Here is a 16839-nt window from a genome sequence, read left to right as displayed (position 1 = left end):
CTAATTATAAGGATAAGTCTGAAAGTTAGAGGTGGCTGATCGCAAGCTGGAAAAAAGCATACGCTACTAGCCACTTAGTAGACAGCATTAGAATGACAACAGTACCTTAAAAGCTAGGAGTAATTAAGAAAACTGGGTAATAAACATGCAGCTCTACGTTACCAACGCCCTTAAAAGCCAAAATGCTCGGGGCGCCTGGGTGGCGCAGTCGGTTAAGCGTCCGACTTCAGCCAGGTCACGATCTCGCGGTCTGTGAGTTTGAGCCCCGCGTCGGGCTCTGGGCTGATGGCTCAGAGCCTGGAGCCTGTTTCCAATTCTGTGTCTCCCTCTCTCTCTGCCCCTCCCCCGTTCATGCTCTGTCTCTCTCTGTCCCAAAAATAAATAAAAAAACATTGAAAAAAAAAAAAAAGCCAAAATGCTATTAGAAAAGGGAAGACAAGTAATAGGGACAATCATCTTTTTTACTGCCCAAGGTCACTCTTAGCCTTGAAGAATCAAAACAGAGCAAAGGTGTACCTCAGAAGTGTACCATTCAGTATGAAGCCTGGCTACGATTCCCTGCCTTTCCTTTCCAGTGTAGCCATGCTGTTCGAACAGACCTGTCTATCTTAAAGAAGTCTGTTGTGTGAAGACAGAGAGCACAAGCCCTGTGGCTACAAGTCAGAGAAGTGCACTGGACCCAATACTAGGACAGAGGATCAAGAGGTGTTATTTAATCCTCTCACCTTGAAAGGGAGGCCCTGAATAGGAACAAGGGACACTTTCAGAACTGACCAAGAATGAGAAAAACAATGCTGAGGAGCTGCAAGAAGCCTCCAAGACCAGAATAGCAGCAGGGATAGTTGGGTCAGGGCTAAGACCCAAGGCCAGTGTCATCTGAGGAACATTTGAACAGAGCCCCCACTCTAACATGTTCTAGGCAGTGCTAATAATCCATCACTGTCATGGGCACCACACACAAATATGAGGCTGCCGCCCTCAACGAAAGCATGATGGGACACTACGTCTTGCTAGCTCAACCTATTAAAGTCTAGCACTCCCAGTTCTTCAGTGCAGAACTTCCTTCCAAAAACAATGAGCGCAGGTATGAGATGGATAAAGCCTGAATTGGCGGCTCAGGCTTGTCAGTGTCCTTTAGGAAACTGCTCACTGCCCAGAGGTGTTTGTTTTATTCTGGCAACTCTTCACTGTAATGGATCATCTGGTGTTGCTTGCCAGGTGCCTCTGGCACAGGCTGAGAAGATGATACCGAGAACATGCTGTGTGCCAGAAGCCTTCTGCAGAATGTCAGGTTTGACAGAAATGGGAGAAGGCAAGAGGCTCAGGTGGGCATGTCCAGGGAGGGCAAGAAGGGGAGGGGAGCTACCACATACCCATCCCGAGAGAGGCATTTTTGTAGTATACTCAGGCAGAGAGATAGAGGACCAGCAGTCTACTCAGTGTGGCTCAATAAAGCCAACAGATCCACTGAACCCAGGCACAACTTTATAGGGATGAAGATACGAGGAGAGCTGTTCCCCAGTTTTTTTGTGGGAATGACAAAAGTGACAAATAGCAGTGATGTAGGTCATAGACTGAGCTTTAATGTCTCCCTCTCACAACACGGTAGTACTTTCAGCGGGGACTAGCACACGGCTCCCAAGGCTGGCTTTCTAGAGGGCTGAAGCAGGCATGCCCTTGGCTGCTGTGCAGCTGGAGCAGCCCCAGGCGCCCGGCCCAGTACAAACTGTGGAGCTCAAACACCTACATCTGCTGCAGCTCACCAGCTCCAGAGTTCTGGAATTGACAGTGTGGATTCGGTGAGTACCAAGTACTTCAAACACTGTTCCCTCCGCCACCCCTTGGCTCTGTGAGGCCCGAAAGAACACCCTACCTTTTCAGGGCCGGAATGGCCCATCATGGCAGGTTTGAATCCTCTGTTTTGTATCTGCTTCAGACATCTTAGACACATGAACCATGGTAACAGTGGGGCTTGCCACGCCCAGAGGACTCTTGGAAGTCATATCCAAATTGCCACAAGTCAGCTTCCTAGCTGATGGCTCCTTTCTATGCCCAACACAGTATGGCAATTCCAAATGACTGCAATTAGAAGCAAAGACGGACAGGAGTCCACCTTCTTTCTAGACCCAGTCAGTGCTCGCCTCAATGGCTTTATCTCGTTCTTTCATGAACACGCACTTCTGCATGTACACAGAACTCTAGAAGGATCCTCCTATCCGAAGACTATGGAATTAATTTCTGAATTCATGGAACTATCCATTTCCTTAAGTGATGTTCAAACTGCAGACTGGTCTCTGCCTTCCCAGACATCTTCCCGTTGCTTGGCTTCCAGTCGCTTTCTCTCTGTAAGTAAGGACAGTATGAAAAGTGGAAGTACGCTCCATATAACCAGTGACTTTCCTTTAATCCAAATTATAAGCAAACTTCAGTCATGAGACAGGAGAATTTCCTGGTCTTCTCTTACCTGACTCCAAGAGTTAATATCTTTAACTTTCCAAGTGCGTTATAAGTGGAAGCAATGTTATTAGTACTATATAATAAAAAAGAAAGATCTGGGGCTAACAGAAATAAAAAGTATGTGGAGTAAGTCAGAACCTAGCACGACCAGACTCCAGTCTTGCTGATAATGTATTTATTTTCATTCTATTTCTCAACTGTGTTAGTGCTTCAATATAATTGCCTGTTCTTCCCACTTCACTGATCTTTAAAAATATTTCAATAGGGATGAATAGGTTTGAATATTCTTCTTCTGTCTTCTTGCTCAAATAGAAATGGTGGCCACTGGGCTCTAGCTGGATCTCCCTACTACAGTCTTACAGAAAAAAAATTTTCAGAGGCAAATCAAATTTCAGTATTTTTAGAGCATTTTCAAGAGCCTACCTTCCGCAACACACAATTCCAACATGGGAAAACAACCACATATAAGGAGGGAAATAAAGAATTATTTCTAAAAACAAAACAAAAAAATCAGAAATCTGGGCAATCCATCTTCAATTTTTAACAGAAAAGCTGGGTTTCCATTTAATACTTTGACCAAGACCTGAGATAATACAGACCACACATGATTTGGTGACCCGAGCACTTCATTAGGTGCCACAATACCAGTTCTAATTTCATGGCTAGTCATTTACCATAAAATATAGATGATAAGCCTAAGTGCTTCCTCTCAAGGGCTATTATTTCAAATAAAGTCTGTAAAACATTTTGCAAGTCATGAACCAGGGGAATTACCACAGAAATCAAGGTGAGTTTAGAGTTAACACTTGCTATTTTGACATACCTTTCCAAATCAGCAGAATCCCTTACAAAATTCCTTTACTGAATATATTTGACTGTACTTTAAGGGCAAAGAACTTGGTCAGGAAGCTGACTGGCATTTGGAAATGTGAGATAGAGAAATTCACTGCTATTTGGGCACCACCTTGTGGCATTATCTGAATATAACAGTAAAGTTATAACAAAAAAAAAAAAAAAAAGAGGGTCAGCAAATTCCAAACTGAAGGCTAATTAATTCAGTGCCTTGTGACTTGGCTTTAAGACAGGCTTCAATTGGGATTGGGATTCTCCAGGGAGACCGCGCTAAGGATAATTGGCTTGTCTAAAGGATTCCAGGGTTTCTTAGGAAAGCACTGTGGTTCTGATTCTCATAAACAGGGTAAAGTTATTAGAAGGGGATCTAAAGGCAAAAGCAATGTTGGACGAAAGCAATCAAAAATTGGTTCTGGATTCCTAGAAAACTGAAGAAACCAGAAAAGTGAACTACCAGAACTCAAATTTTTCAATAAGCTCAGAAATTTAAATCAGAGTGACTATCTGGGAAGTTTAACAAAAGAAATCCAGGTGTAGTAGAAAAATAAACCACTCACCACAATTCGCAACTCTAAACTCAAAGCACTTCGGAAAAGTTGGTTTTTTTTAAACTTGTTTTTTTTTTTTTAAAGTTTAGGGCCAAAATTCATTTGGTAGTAAATATAACCTGAAAAGATAAAAGGCTGCTTATGGTCTTACATATGCCATTTAATGGAACAATCATACACTTGGTGGCAGAAATACTGTCAGTGTGTCTGATTTTGGTGTTATGAAATACATATTAAGATAACGATATTATCTTTCTAAAATTGAATACAGTTCAGAATACTGAAACATTTCCCACCCTAATGTTTTATAATAAAAGATTATGGATCTCTACTGCCGAATACATGTAAAATAATATATGAGGAAACTCTGGTGGTTAACCAGTGAAGGCTGGGAGACAGACTGAGAAGCACAAAGAAATAGTAACAATGTGAGGCATACATTTAGTAATTCAGAACCTGAATAGAGAAATACTTTTTAAAGAGGAAATGGAAGCTTGGAGGGGTTAAGTGACTTGGCTAAGGTTACATAATCAGTGAAAAACTAAAGCTGGAACTCAGGCCTTTAATTCTTAAACCAGCATACTTTCTACTGTCCTGACATATGAATATATCTACAAAGAAAAGGGGAAAATGAAAAACAAAAAAGAGAAAGGAGGGGTGCCTGGGTGGCTCCGTTGGTTAAGCATCCAACTCTAGATTTCAGCTCAGATCATGATTTCATGGTCGTGAGATGGAGCCCCACGTCAGGTTTCACACTGGGTGTGGAGCTTGTTTGAGATTCCCTCTCTCCCCGCCTCTCTCCACCCCTCCCGTGCTTGCTCTCAAAAAAGAGAGACAGAGAGAGACAGAGAGAGAGAGAGAGAAAGGAAAGCAGATAATATCTGATAGACTGCCTGCAAGGACCTCCTATATTAACCTGACAGACTGCATGAGAAGAGCTCCTATTACCTTTACCTTTAACAATTAGAAAACAGTAAACTAAGTAAAGAGAAAGCCCAACAGCAGCCATAAGGGCAAGGAACTAAAGGCAGAATAGAAGAATTTGTATGAAATGATTAACTTAAAGTGTGCATGTAAGCTGTCCCTAAAGACTTTCATTTCCCAGTATAATAAATAAATTGCATAAATGATTTTATTAAATTAGTTGACTGAATCACCACTTACCACTCAGGGAATGGAAAGGGATAAAGATTAAAAAAGAGCCAATACAGTGTCATCTCAAAAGAAAACAAAGAAAAGGAATGTAAATTAAAACGTTCAAAATCTACTTCTACGCCTAAGAAAATAATGGAGAAAAATCATCACAAAACTCCCTACAGAGGAATAATCAACACGCAGACTTGAAGCACAAGTCTGGTCAAACTAATCTAATTGCCTTCTTTTATGGATTGACAGACCTGATAGATTAAGGTGAAATAATATAAGTGACCTCTTAATTTTAGCAAGGTTTTAGATTTTAGGCTTACCAACTATTTATATAATCATTAATGTACCAGGAAAGATAGTCTGGACCACATAAGTGTTTAAGGGGAGCATTTAACTCTGGAGAGTAGAATGTTCATCAATGTATTAAGTGTCAACACAAAGAACTATGTGTTCTTTATTTAGCAATAGTTGGTAAACTGGTCAGTTAATCCTAGGGTTAATTAACATTTTCATCTGATACTGGCCTGTGATATAAGAATATTAAACAGCAAGTGACAGCAAAAATACGGGTAAATACTGCATCTCAGAGAAAAAGATCACATTAAGATGAAAAGAGAAATGTGATTGGAAATGAAGGGAATTTCACATTAGGAAAGAAAAGACACCAAGAAAATGCCACACGACCTAGATTATGAGTCAGCAATGCAGCAGAGCCATTGAAGGCAGAATAATGGAGTGCCTAAAAAGAATTTCAAAAGGTAGCAGTTGTAATTAAATTTTTTTATTACAGTTGACTAAGTATTCTATAGGGATGATTTTACTTTTAAGTTCTCAGTGATTTTAATTAAGCAAACTAGGGGATCAAATGATTGTTTACTTACTCTGCCTTTCAGGCCTGTGACCCAAAAGATGCCTTTTAGAACCAGTCAATTAAGCACCTACCCCCAAGAGTAAATGGAAATAAGAAACAGAATTATAGCAAGCTTTGAAAATGAGAGAGTAGCTTATTCTGAGATGTAATGATATCTTCTATCTCCAATTTTAGGTGGGAATCAAGTGTTTTGATAAGTGAAACATGGGAAAATTTTACATATACTCCTGAATCTGGTCTTTAAAATGTAGTTTTATTATTTCATGTGAATCACTGGTTTAAAACATGATTAAGTCAAATACAAAGGATGGAGGATGATCTATCCTTTGATTTCCCACTCTTAGTGCAGCTCTGATCTGTTATGCACTCTGTCAGACTGACAAACCTCTTCTCCATATTCTAAGACTATGAACTTTTAAAAAGCTCTTATCCTCCAGATATACACATGATTTGCTTAAAATGATTTGGGTACTTCTTTTTTCTTGATTCTTCCCAGAGTAGCTTTGTTTTCTGAATCTAATTTTTTTTTTTTTAATTTTTTTTTCAACGTTTATTTATTTTTGGGACAGAGAGAGACAGAGCATGAACAGGGGAGGGGCAGAGAGAGAGGGAGACACAGAATCGGAAACAGGCTCCAGGCTCTGAGCCATCAGCCCAGAGCCTGACGCGGGGCTCGAACTCCCGGACCGCAAGATCGTGACCTGGCTGAAGTCGGACGCTTAACCGACTGCGCCACCCAGGCGCCCCTCTGAATCTAATTTTTAATAAAGGACTAAGACACAGACTTCTCATTAGAAGGGTAAGAAGACCAAAGTAGGGTGAGGAAACTTAGCAGGAAGTATTTAAACCTCAAAATCACAAATCCCAAATTCATTAATTACAAGGTTTTCATAGGAAGTGTTCAACTCTGGGCTTTATAAAGAAAAACATAAAGGATTTGAAACAGTTCAGAGTAGAATCATGAATGAAATAAGATTTATGAAGAAAAAGTGACCAATGTCACTCACGTATTCAATCAATGCACATTGAGTATTTTTTTATGAACCAGACACTATGCCAGACAGGAGAACTCTTCAAGTGGGTGGGTAAAGGAATCCTAGCTATTCTATAGTACTGCTTATGAGAGTACCTATATCAGGATGGTACACAGATTTCAATTTCCATGCTAAATTCTGATCAATTGGCAATGGTCAAGTCAAAAGTCACAAAAAAGAGTGCCGTAACTGATTAGCACTGTTTGTCATGGATAATGGATGGGGAGCAACAGTACAAATTACATAGGTGTCATTACTGTCTCATTATAATGAATATTAATTTGCTAAGAGTCACATAAATAATAGTATCCTGAATTTGTAAAGCACCTTTCTAAACATTTTTACACGTTACCTTAGGTTATGCTCAAAAAATTCTCCAGGGTAAATTAGGCATTAGTTTTGCTTTGTTGGAAACTGGCGCACAGAAAGGTGTAAGAGACATGCCCATGGCAACACAGCTAATGTTAATGGCAAAAACCCTCTTACAGCCCAAATTCCCTTATTCCTAAATAATCTGCCTTTGATATTTAAAAATTAGAAGAGAATGGTGTCCACATATATTCCCTATTTCTAACAAGGAAAAGAGAAGAGGAAACTGGCTTAAACTGTTGTACAGGTATAAGTTAGACCTAAGGAAGAATTTTTTGACAGTGAAAGCTGCTAGCTATTGGAACAAATAACTAAGAAACGAGTGCTGATGAAAATGTGGAGAAACAGGAACCCTCAGGCACTGCTGGTGGGAATGCAAGCTGGTGCAGTCACTAAGCAAAACAGTGTGGAGGTTTCTCAAACCATATGATCCAGTAATCACATAACTGGGTATTTATCCAAAGAATACAAAAATACTAATTTGAAAGGACACATGTGCCCCTATGTTTATTGTAGCATTATTTACAATAGCCAAATTATGGAAGCAGCCCAAATGCCCACTGATAGATGAACAGATAAAGAAGAGATGATACACACACACACACACACACACACACACACACACACACACACACACACTGGAGTATTATACAGACATTAAAAAAGAATGAAATCTTGCCATTTGCCATTTGCAACAACATGGATAGAGCTAGGGAGTGTAATGCTAAGCAATATGATTATGAAATGCTAAGCATAAAAAATATGATTTTTCACTCATGTGGAATTTAAGAAACAAATGAACAAAGGAAAAAACCAAGACAAACCAAAAAACTCCTAACTATAGAGAACAAACTGATGGTTACCGGAGGGGAGGTGGGTGGGAGGGATGTGAAATAGGTGATGCAGGTTAAGAGTACACATATCTTGATGAGCACTGAGTAATGTATAGAATTATTGAATGACTATATTGTACACCTGAAACTAATTTAACACTGTATATTAACTATACTGGAATTTTTAAAAAGTTTTCCAAATTGAAGTGAGAAGAGAAACAACTGCTGAAAAAATTATTTTCTTCTTTACTCAAGGTAGATATCCTCACTAGACTAAGTCTTAAGTAAAGGAACAAAATTTTGCGGTCTTTCTAATTCTCCCAAGTAGGAGCATAATGCATAATTTATACAGGGCAGGTGCTTAGTGAATGTCAAATGTTGTTTTTGGAGTGTTATAGAAAATTTAAAATAAAAAAAGTAATGACAAAAAATGTGCACTGAGATCCGTGCTAGACTCATAATATTGCTACTATTACTAAAAACAGCAGCAGCTAACATATATCACATACTTATTACAGACCTATAGAAACAGGACAGAGTGCATTTCTATAGGTTCTGAAGATGACTAAGCATCTTCTGTGGATTATCTCACTTCATGTCCATTTTATGGATGAGGAAACAGAGGCCTCCAGAGAATAAGTAATCTGCTCAAGGTCACACAGCCAGTAAATTGTAGAGCTTATGGGTAGACGCAGGCAGTCTGATTCCAGAATCTATTATGTTATCCACCAAGCTGTACTGATCCCTACCCCCTCCAGTGGAAAAAGGTCTGGAGCAAAAATATCTGTTCTGTTGAATACCTAAACAGTACTTTTCATTTCCAGAGAGAAAAAGTCTTTAAGTGAGAAGTCTTGGGCTCCATGCAGGCAGGTACAAGAATATCTGCTTAATGCATAAAGAAGTCAGAAAGAGATATATCAGGAATTTTCCATATGCGTTTTCTCAGATATGAAGAATGGGAGAGCTCTGAAGCATAATAAAGGAAGAATCTTCTATAATCTGTACAGCCTCAGCACCAATGGATGAGAGGAACTTATCACAGTGAGTCTCTATTCACAAATCAAGGCCTTCTTTCAAAAAGTTAAGTAACAGGGTACTCAGCCAATAGTCTCATTTTTAACTGCATCACTGAAATGTCCTCTGTATAAGGGGACATTTAAAACAAACACTTCAAATGAAGCTACATGCTAATGTGCTTACAGAAAAACAGAGGGGAATACTCAAGATGACATCTGTGCAAGACTATTGCTGCAGTACCTGTAGAAATACAGGTAATATTACATGCGTAGGGTAGGGAAACATAATACACTGCAAAAAGAGCCACATCTTCCCTTATAGATACCACAGTTATTACCCTCTTGCGATTTTCTGAGATAATTGTGGTTATCACAGAGAAAACACTTTCCTCAGAGATAACCATTAATAAAGGGTTAAGGACATTGCACATTCTGCTTTACTCTAGTTCTGTTATTGCCGTGTATAAAAACTACCTATAGTCCGTAAAAGGCCCTTGAATGAACGTGCACTGGAAAAATCAAAACTGCCTCATTATAATCATTAAGGTTTCAAAAAATTAGTTGGGTTCAACTCTGAAACTCTAGCACCTGCCATGACACACTCTGTCACTGGTTATCTGGCCAGTGCAGCTGAGAGTCCGCAAGCCGCCTGCTATCACCAAAGCAAGAGTGGACAGGAAGTATTAATGGCCTTGTTAGACTGGCAATAAACAAGGAGTTTAAAACTTCAATTCGTTTAATGGAAAAATGAAGTTACTTTTTGGTAAGTGGAATTTTCAGAATAAATTGCCTTCACAGATCCCACAGATCGTGGGCTAAGGCAATGAGACTGTTTAAAGCCTGGAAGGTTGATAAAAAGTACTTAAGTGTAAAGCCAGAATCCCAGGCCTTTACATTTAAGTCAACAGCCTGTAAGGAGGGAAGAGAGAAATTTTAACCTCAACTCCAAACTACAGGGAAAGAAAAACCCTGCTGTGGATCAGTGGAAATATTTTCTAAGAACTCGTAGGTACTGCAAAATAATCAGAAGATAGGTTAATCCATATGTACTCTAAGGGAGCCACTCAGAGCTGCCTTTAAAGGAAAAAATACCTCCTACAGTTATCATCATCCGTGTCAGTCGATGGCTTTTCCTTAATTTGTCTTCTACCTACAATCTAAACCATTAGATAATATCATGGCAATCAAGGTCCAATAAAACCACAGCAAATGTTTTCTGTCTGAAAGACTACTATGTCTTTACAGGAAAAGTTTGCTCAGAGTTTGGAGCAACAACTAGAGCGAAAGCCATGGATGATGAGCTGAGAAGACCGAACCTATCTCTTAGAAAACCACAGTAGAAACATGGATTAGGATGCCTGGTGTATGGAACAGGAAGAGAAATCCTGAAATATCTCCACCCTAAATATAAGGCATGAAAACAATTTTAATACACTTGGGAGGCTTCCAGGAAATGGAAATGACAAAAGGGAAAGGGCTCCGTTCCTTTTTTTTTTTTTTTTTAACCACATGTCTTATAGTGAGCTCTAGAGAACTAGAGAAGAACACCATCACTTCAACTCACCTCGGGCCTCCTGCAGTTTCTTGAGCTCTGCTTCCCTTTCTGTTTTGCTCTGTTTACTTCGAACCCCAAGGGCACTGATGACTAACCTTCTGGCTAGGGCTGCTGAAGTCTCAGGACGCTCCTTTGCTGGCTGGAGGAACTCTGAATGGGAGAAACAGAGGGGGCAGGAGGAAGTAAGGAAGAGAAGGCACTCTAGTGCCAAGTGATTTAACTCCATAATTAACATATAAAATAGACTAACAAGGGCTGCATCAGCAGTAATTAATATGGGCCAATAGATGATCATCAGAGGAAACTAAAATGGCAAAGCACAAACAATCCTGGCTTCGTTATCTGTATTAATACAATTTCTACAGTGACTCAAACAGCTCAACAGTGAGGTAAACCAGATAAGGATGTCAACAACAACAAAAAAACGGTTGCTGCGTTGCTTGGCCAGATCTCCCACTCTCTCCAACTGGCTACTCAAATGCCATATTTCCAACATAACCTTTTCTATTTTCTCTTTAAGAACATACTACCTTAAACACTAAAAAATAAAAGTGATAGGTCTTTAGAATTCTAGATGAGGAGTAAGTGCTGGAGAAAATAATAATACACTACCAACAAGAAAAGCCCGAGATTATAGGCTCACCGGCATAAGCTCTAGCTTTGGCCTTGGCTGCTCTTGTGGCCTGTGACAATGGCCTGATTTTCACCATGGTATGTTTACTACCCAGAGCATCACGAGCTGCAAAGAAGAATACATGTAAGGAAGTAGACGACATGAAGAAGAGTGACACAGGGGAAAATTTAAGGCTAGTTCTCAGAAAGTTATTTCCTAGATGTCTAGATGTTATGCTTTTTTTTTTTTTTTCCCCACGGCAAGCTTTACAAAATCCATTAACAAGTCGGCAAGTGATTATTTTAGATCAGGGATCAGCAAACTATGGTTTTGCGACCAAATCCAGCCAACCACCTATTTTTGTAACATTTTACTGAAACAGAGCCATTCCTATTCATTTGAATACTGTTTAGGGATGCTTTCTTATTACAACAGAATTAAGTAGTGACAGAGACCTTACACCCTAAATATTTACTATGTGGTCCTTTAGAGAGTAAGTCTGCAGATCCCTATTCTAAGTGGTTCGGACAGGATCCAACATCTCTCATTTCTCTGAATGCTTCTGCATCACATCAATCATGAAGCTAACGATGTAATTCAAAAGGCCCCCTCATATATTCAGAAAGTAGGTATTATGTAGTGAGAGTTATTACTTCCAGGGAGAGATTTCTCACTGGAAAGGTTAAAGGGCTATTTCGAATTCATTTGTCTGAGGGAAAAACATCACAAAAATTTTAAGATTCAGTCACACTGGTTTCTTAAATTTCTACTTACAGTCTGCTTATGTACTATCCGAACTGACCATTATACAGCATGTAACCTTGGAAGGAGTTGGCTCTCATTCCAAACACCACTGGATTAAGGTGAAAAGGAAGAGAGGGAGCACATGGGTACCAAAGCACTATGCCTCAAAAACCTGTTTCTGCCATTCACCTATAACTGGCTGAATAAAATGCCAGTTGGCTACAATACAAGGGAAATAAGAACAAGTAGCAGGAGAAAAGGGACAATGAGAAAAGACTACCACAATCCACTGGGCGAATACCTGTAATTGGACTGGAGAATACTCCTAGGGCGTGTGTATCATCCACCCATTTAATATCAAATCCTTTCTTTCTGCAACAAAAGAACACAATTTTATTTCTTAAAATAAAATTTACTTTTATGAAACAGCTTTCAAATAGAGTCTCATAAAGCATTTCATGATGAGATAAACACTCAACGAGCACAGGTGGAATGGGGATAATGACACAAAAAAACAGCTTGGAGGACAGAAGAAGCCACTGAATTTTAAAAGCAATAATACCATCATAAAGAACTACCTGGGAGTATTTTATGTTCCCAGCCATTTTATAGACATCAACTAATTAATCCTCACATGTCCCTTGGGGAGGTAAAGTATTTATCGCACTATTTACAAGAGATGTTCTTGTGGGCACAGAACAAGAAGAGGTGAAAAGAGAAAGTAGAGGAGGGGTAGAAGAATACTGGAAGAGGAGGGAGGCAGGGAAGGTCACCTGGATTTAATGCAAATGTAGACTCACGGAGAGACAGAGAGGGAGAGGGAAACAGGTCATTCAAAGCAAGAAACAAACAAAAAACCCCAAAGACAAAAAAAAAGTAAGTAATAGAGAAAAAAAGACAACTCTAATCAGAGAGGCTGACTAATCTTTCTAGTTGTAAAAGAAAGTACGAAGGGGAAAAAAGGAAAGAATTGTGGCAAAGTCAGAAAAATTCAGGATAAAAGAAATCAAGCTCAGAGAAACGTCAGACAGGATTAGACAGAATCAAAAGAAAGACCACGAAGTACTAAAAAACACCTTTATTTTGGAGCAGAGCTATTAGTGCGCATAATGACTATCAAAATGATGACATTATTTTTCTCAGCTAGGAACTTAAAACGGCTCATAGGTTCAACGGTTCTACAGAAAGGGTACCGGGTTAAGGGTCAGATGCATAAGGACTCAGGGTTCTGCCATGTTGAGATCTTGGGCAGATTTAACTTCTCTTGAAGCTAGGTCTGCTCATCTGTAGAATGGGCATAGTACCTTCCAGTTATTGTAAAAATGGAAATGAGATCATCTATGACAAGACAAAGAGCACGGTGTTGAGCACTTATGGGCATTTAATAAATGAATGTTGCTCATTATTTTTTATGACTAATAGCAATATTCATCAGGAATATTATTAATATTGATAAAGATAGTGACTAAAATACAAAGTTGATTCAGGTATTTGACTCTCAAGATGTTATTACAGGCTTTTGTACCATGACCTTGACTTTATTCTTATAAAGCACTATAAAGAAAGGAAAAAGACAACAGCTAAAATATCTTCCTTCAGATGAGAAAAAAAAAATTCCTTTGAGGAAAAAAGGAATGAAGGAGGCTTCAAGGTTAGTTAGAGAATTTCCCGAATGTAAGGGTAAGTTTGACCATGGCATAAAATGACCACAGGGGTTGGAGACTAAAAAAGTTCAATAGCACAAGAGTCTATATAATAATAGTTTACAAAAAGGTTAGCAAAAGACCTTAGATGGGTTCTGGAGAGCCTTTTAGACTGGAATTTTATAATCCTTTAAAATGCTTCTCCTCTTTTGGGACTGTTTTTAGGTTTGAGAGAAAAATGGACTTGCAGGTAAGATTAGGAAGAAATATAGCAAAGGGAAATTAATAATTCATAAGAATTAACTAGCCTTCAGGAAATTCTAGACATCAACAAAACTAATCCTTGGTTTTAAAAATCATCATTACTGGGGCGCCTGGGTGGCGCAGTCGGTTAAGCGTCCGACTTCAGCCAGGTCACGATCTCGCGGTCCGTGAGTTCGAGCCCCGCGTCAGGCTCTGGGCTGATGGCTCAGAGCCTGGAGCCTGTTTCCGATTCTGTGTCTCCCTCTCTCTGCCCCTCCCCCGTTCATGCTCTCTCTCTGTCCCAAAAATAAATAAATGTTGAAAAAAAAAAAAATCATCATTACTAATAACAATCTAAGGTAGTTCTAATTTGGGATTTAATCTCACTGACTGCTTTTTAAAATCTATTAGGCACTTTATGTGCAACAGGCCCTGATACAGGGTCTTAATATAATGCTAATGAATTAGACTGAGCAAACCTATAAATTTAGCGTACGGTGTATAGGAAGATTAAATGTCCTCCATGATCCAGTCACCCCCTTATTTCTTTTAGTTATAGAACTGATACTCGCCCCCCATTCAAATTTAGGTGAGGTACATGGCTGCTAGCTAGTTCTATCTGTTCTAGAACTTTGTAAAAAAAAATAGGGTTCTTGTTTTTGTACATAGAATTTCACTGAATACAATCATGCTCATTTGTATTGTCTGTGGCTGCTTTTGTGCAATGATGGCAGAGTTGCCTAAAATATTTCCTATCTGACCCTTTAAGAAAAAGTGGGGAGCTAAACCCTAACTGATACAGAATCTTAAAAATTCAAGATACATATGAATTGAGTATTTTTTCAGAGAGAAAGAGAGAGAGAGCATGAGCACGCATGAGTAGGAGAGGGGCAGAGGGAGGAGAGAGAATCTTAAGCAGGCTCCATACCCAGTGTGGTACCGGACATGGGACTCTATCTCACAACTATAAGATTATGACCTGAGCCGAGATCAAGAGTCGGACACTTAATGGACTGAGCCACCCAGGCGCCCCAAATTTTAAATTTAAATTAATTTTAAATTAAATTAAAAATGAACTAAGTCCGTTGTCCGATGCCACAAATTTAAAAATTGTAGCATCGGACAACGGACTTAGTTCATTTTTAATTCTCAGGATTAGAATGTTAAAGTATAATCCTTGTTGGTATTGACTTCTTCAAGATCCTAAAGATCTTTTTCTCAATAACTTTCTTTCTGGATTGTTTCTTTACCCCTGAAACTTATTTTCTTCTTATAAGCTAAAAATACAGAAGTACACTTCTGATTCTTTTACCTTGTCCTATATATGTATAAACTATATACATAACTAGAGTTAGTGCAACTGTTTTCAAACCCACTTATATCAGTTTTTATTTATATTTTCACTACATAATTTAATAAAATTTAAAAAACGAAATATGAGTGTCAAAAAGAAGAATTGTTGTGTCTATAAAAACTTAACTGAATGCTTTGGAAGACTAGAGAATGGTGAAGTCACTAAAAAAATCCAAGAACAATGACCAATTATGCTTGGGCAAACAGCTATAAAAGACAAACATTTTAACCTATAAGGAATATGCACCCAGATGACTCTAAAGGTACATTAAAGTTCTTGTTCTACTTCAGTTGATATGTTATGAGATAACATTTAGGAACTCTTTTATCAATAGACCAATAACTTAAAAGAAATAAAAGGCTTTGGCACCACATCAAAGACTGGCAAGTGTGTATATGTGTTGTTAAAATAAACTAGTTGAGACATATGACAATCATTTCTTACCATTCTCCACTTGACTATTTCTATCTCAATGGTCAGAATAACCTCAAATCAATAATTTAATTTGTAGTGCTGCTGAATTGTTAGGGCCCTTGGTGCTTAGAAGAAGAAAATGCATATCCTTTCAGGAGAAATCCTCTTCTTCTACTGTAGACTCCAATTCCCATAAATAAAATTCCAAGGAAAAGAGTTGGCTCACAGTAAGAAAAGTAACTAAGCCTCCAAAAAAGCCAAGGCACTACAAGTAAGAATTTGCAGAAGCAGAACTAAAAAGATGTCAGGTAAAGGAATTACCAGACACAGACCACAGAAGGTTTATGTTTAATATACTTGAAGAAATTTTTTAAATCTTGAAAATATTTTAGAATAAAAGAAACTAAAAAATGACCATGCAGATTTTAAAGAGAAATGGATAATTTTGAAAAAAAGAAAAACATAAAATGAAATTTAAACATTCAATGGGCAGAATTAACAGAAAATTAAACACAGCTAAAGAAAAAATTAGTGAACTGGAAATAAGAGCTAAAGAAACTACTTAGAATATAACAGAGACAAACATGGAAAACATAAAGGAGGTAACATGAGGATTAAATGAGAAGGTCGAATATATATTTTCTTGGCATCTTAGAGAAAGTAAAAGAGAGACTGGCACAGAGGCCATTATCTCTATCTGAAGAGATAATGTGGGTGTTCTCCAAAACCAATGAAAAATACTTACTGATTTAAGAAGCTCAAATAATCTCAAGAATTAAAAACAAAAGAAACAAAAGAACAAAAAAACCAACCCAACCAAACAAAAAAGCAAAGCCCCATCACACTACAACGCACAATACCAAAGACAAAGAGAAATCACTAAGAGCATCCAAAGAGAAAAGACAGATTACATTCAGAAGCAACAGTTGTGAACTTTTAGCTGGCTTCTTATTCTCCACAGAGAAAGACGGGAAACAGTAGAATAAATCTACATGTTTCTGAGAGAAAAATGACTGTCAACCTAGAATTCTACACCTAGCAAAAATGTCTGAAAAATGAAGTTGACACAATGCCATTAAAAGACAACAAAAAATCCAACTGAGTTTGTTAACAGCAATTTGTTACTAAATTAAATACTAAGGAAATA

The 16839-nt window shown here is 38.4% G+C and overlaps 1 protein-coding gene across 11 annotated transcripts in view; it reads right to left on the bottom strand.

The window, feature by feature from the left end:
- Window positions 1-1561: 1561 nt before the first annotated feature.
- Window positions 1562-16839, bottom strand: part of R3HCC1L (R3H domain and coiled-coil containing 1 like) — a 95256-nt gene continuing 79978 nt past the window's right edge. For all 11 annotated transcript variants that reach the window (XM_086680585.1, XM_086680582.1, XM_086680583.1 and 8 more), the window contains 4 exons: window positions 12340-12410; window positions 11325-11420; window positions 10691-10831; window positions 1562-2343 (listed from right to left, as the gene is read on the bottom strand). In XM_086680585.1, the coding sequence (XP_086536711.1) occupies window positions 2276-2343; window positions 10691-10831; window positions 11325-11420; window positions 12340-12410 (376 nt within the window). In that variant the 3' untranslated portion in view covers window positions 1562-2275. The remainder of the gene's footprint in view (window positions 2344-10690; window positions 10832-11324; window positions 11421-12339; window positions 12411-16839) is intronic.

Source organism: Puma concolor, chromosome D2 (genome assembly GCF_028749965.1).
Source record: "Puma concolor isolate L17-30 chromosome D2, mPumCon1.1.hap2, whole genome shotgun sequence".
NCBI lineage: Eukaryota > Metazoa > Chordata > Mammalia > Carnivora > Felidae > Puma > Puma concolor.
This window is presented reverse-complemented; position numbering and strand designations above follow the sequence as displayed.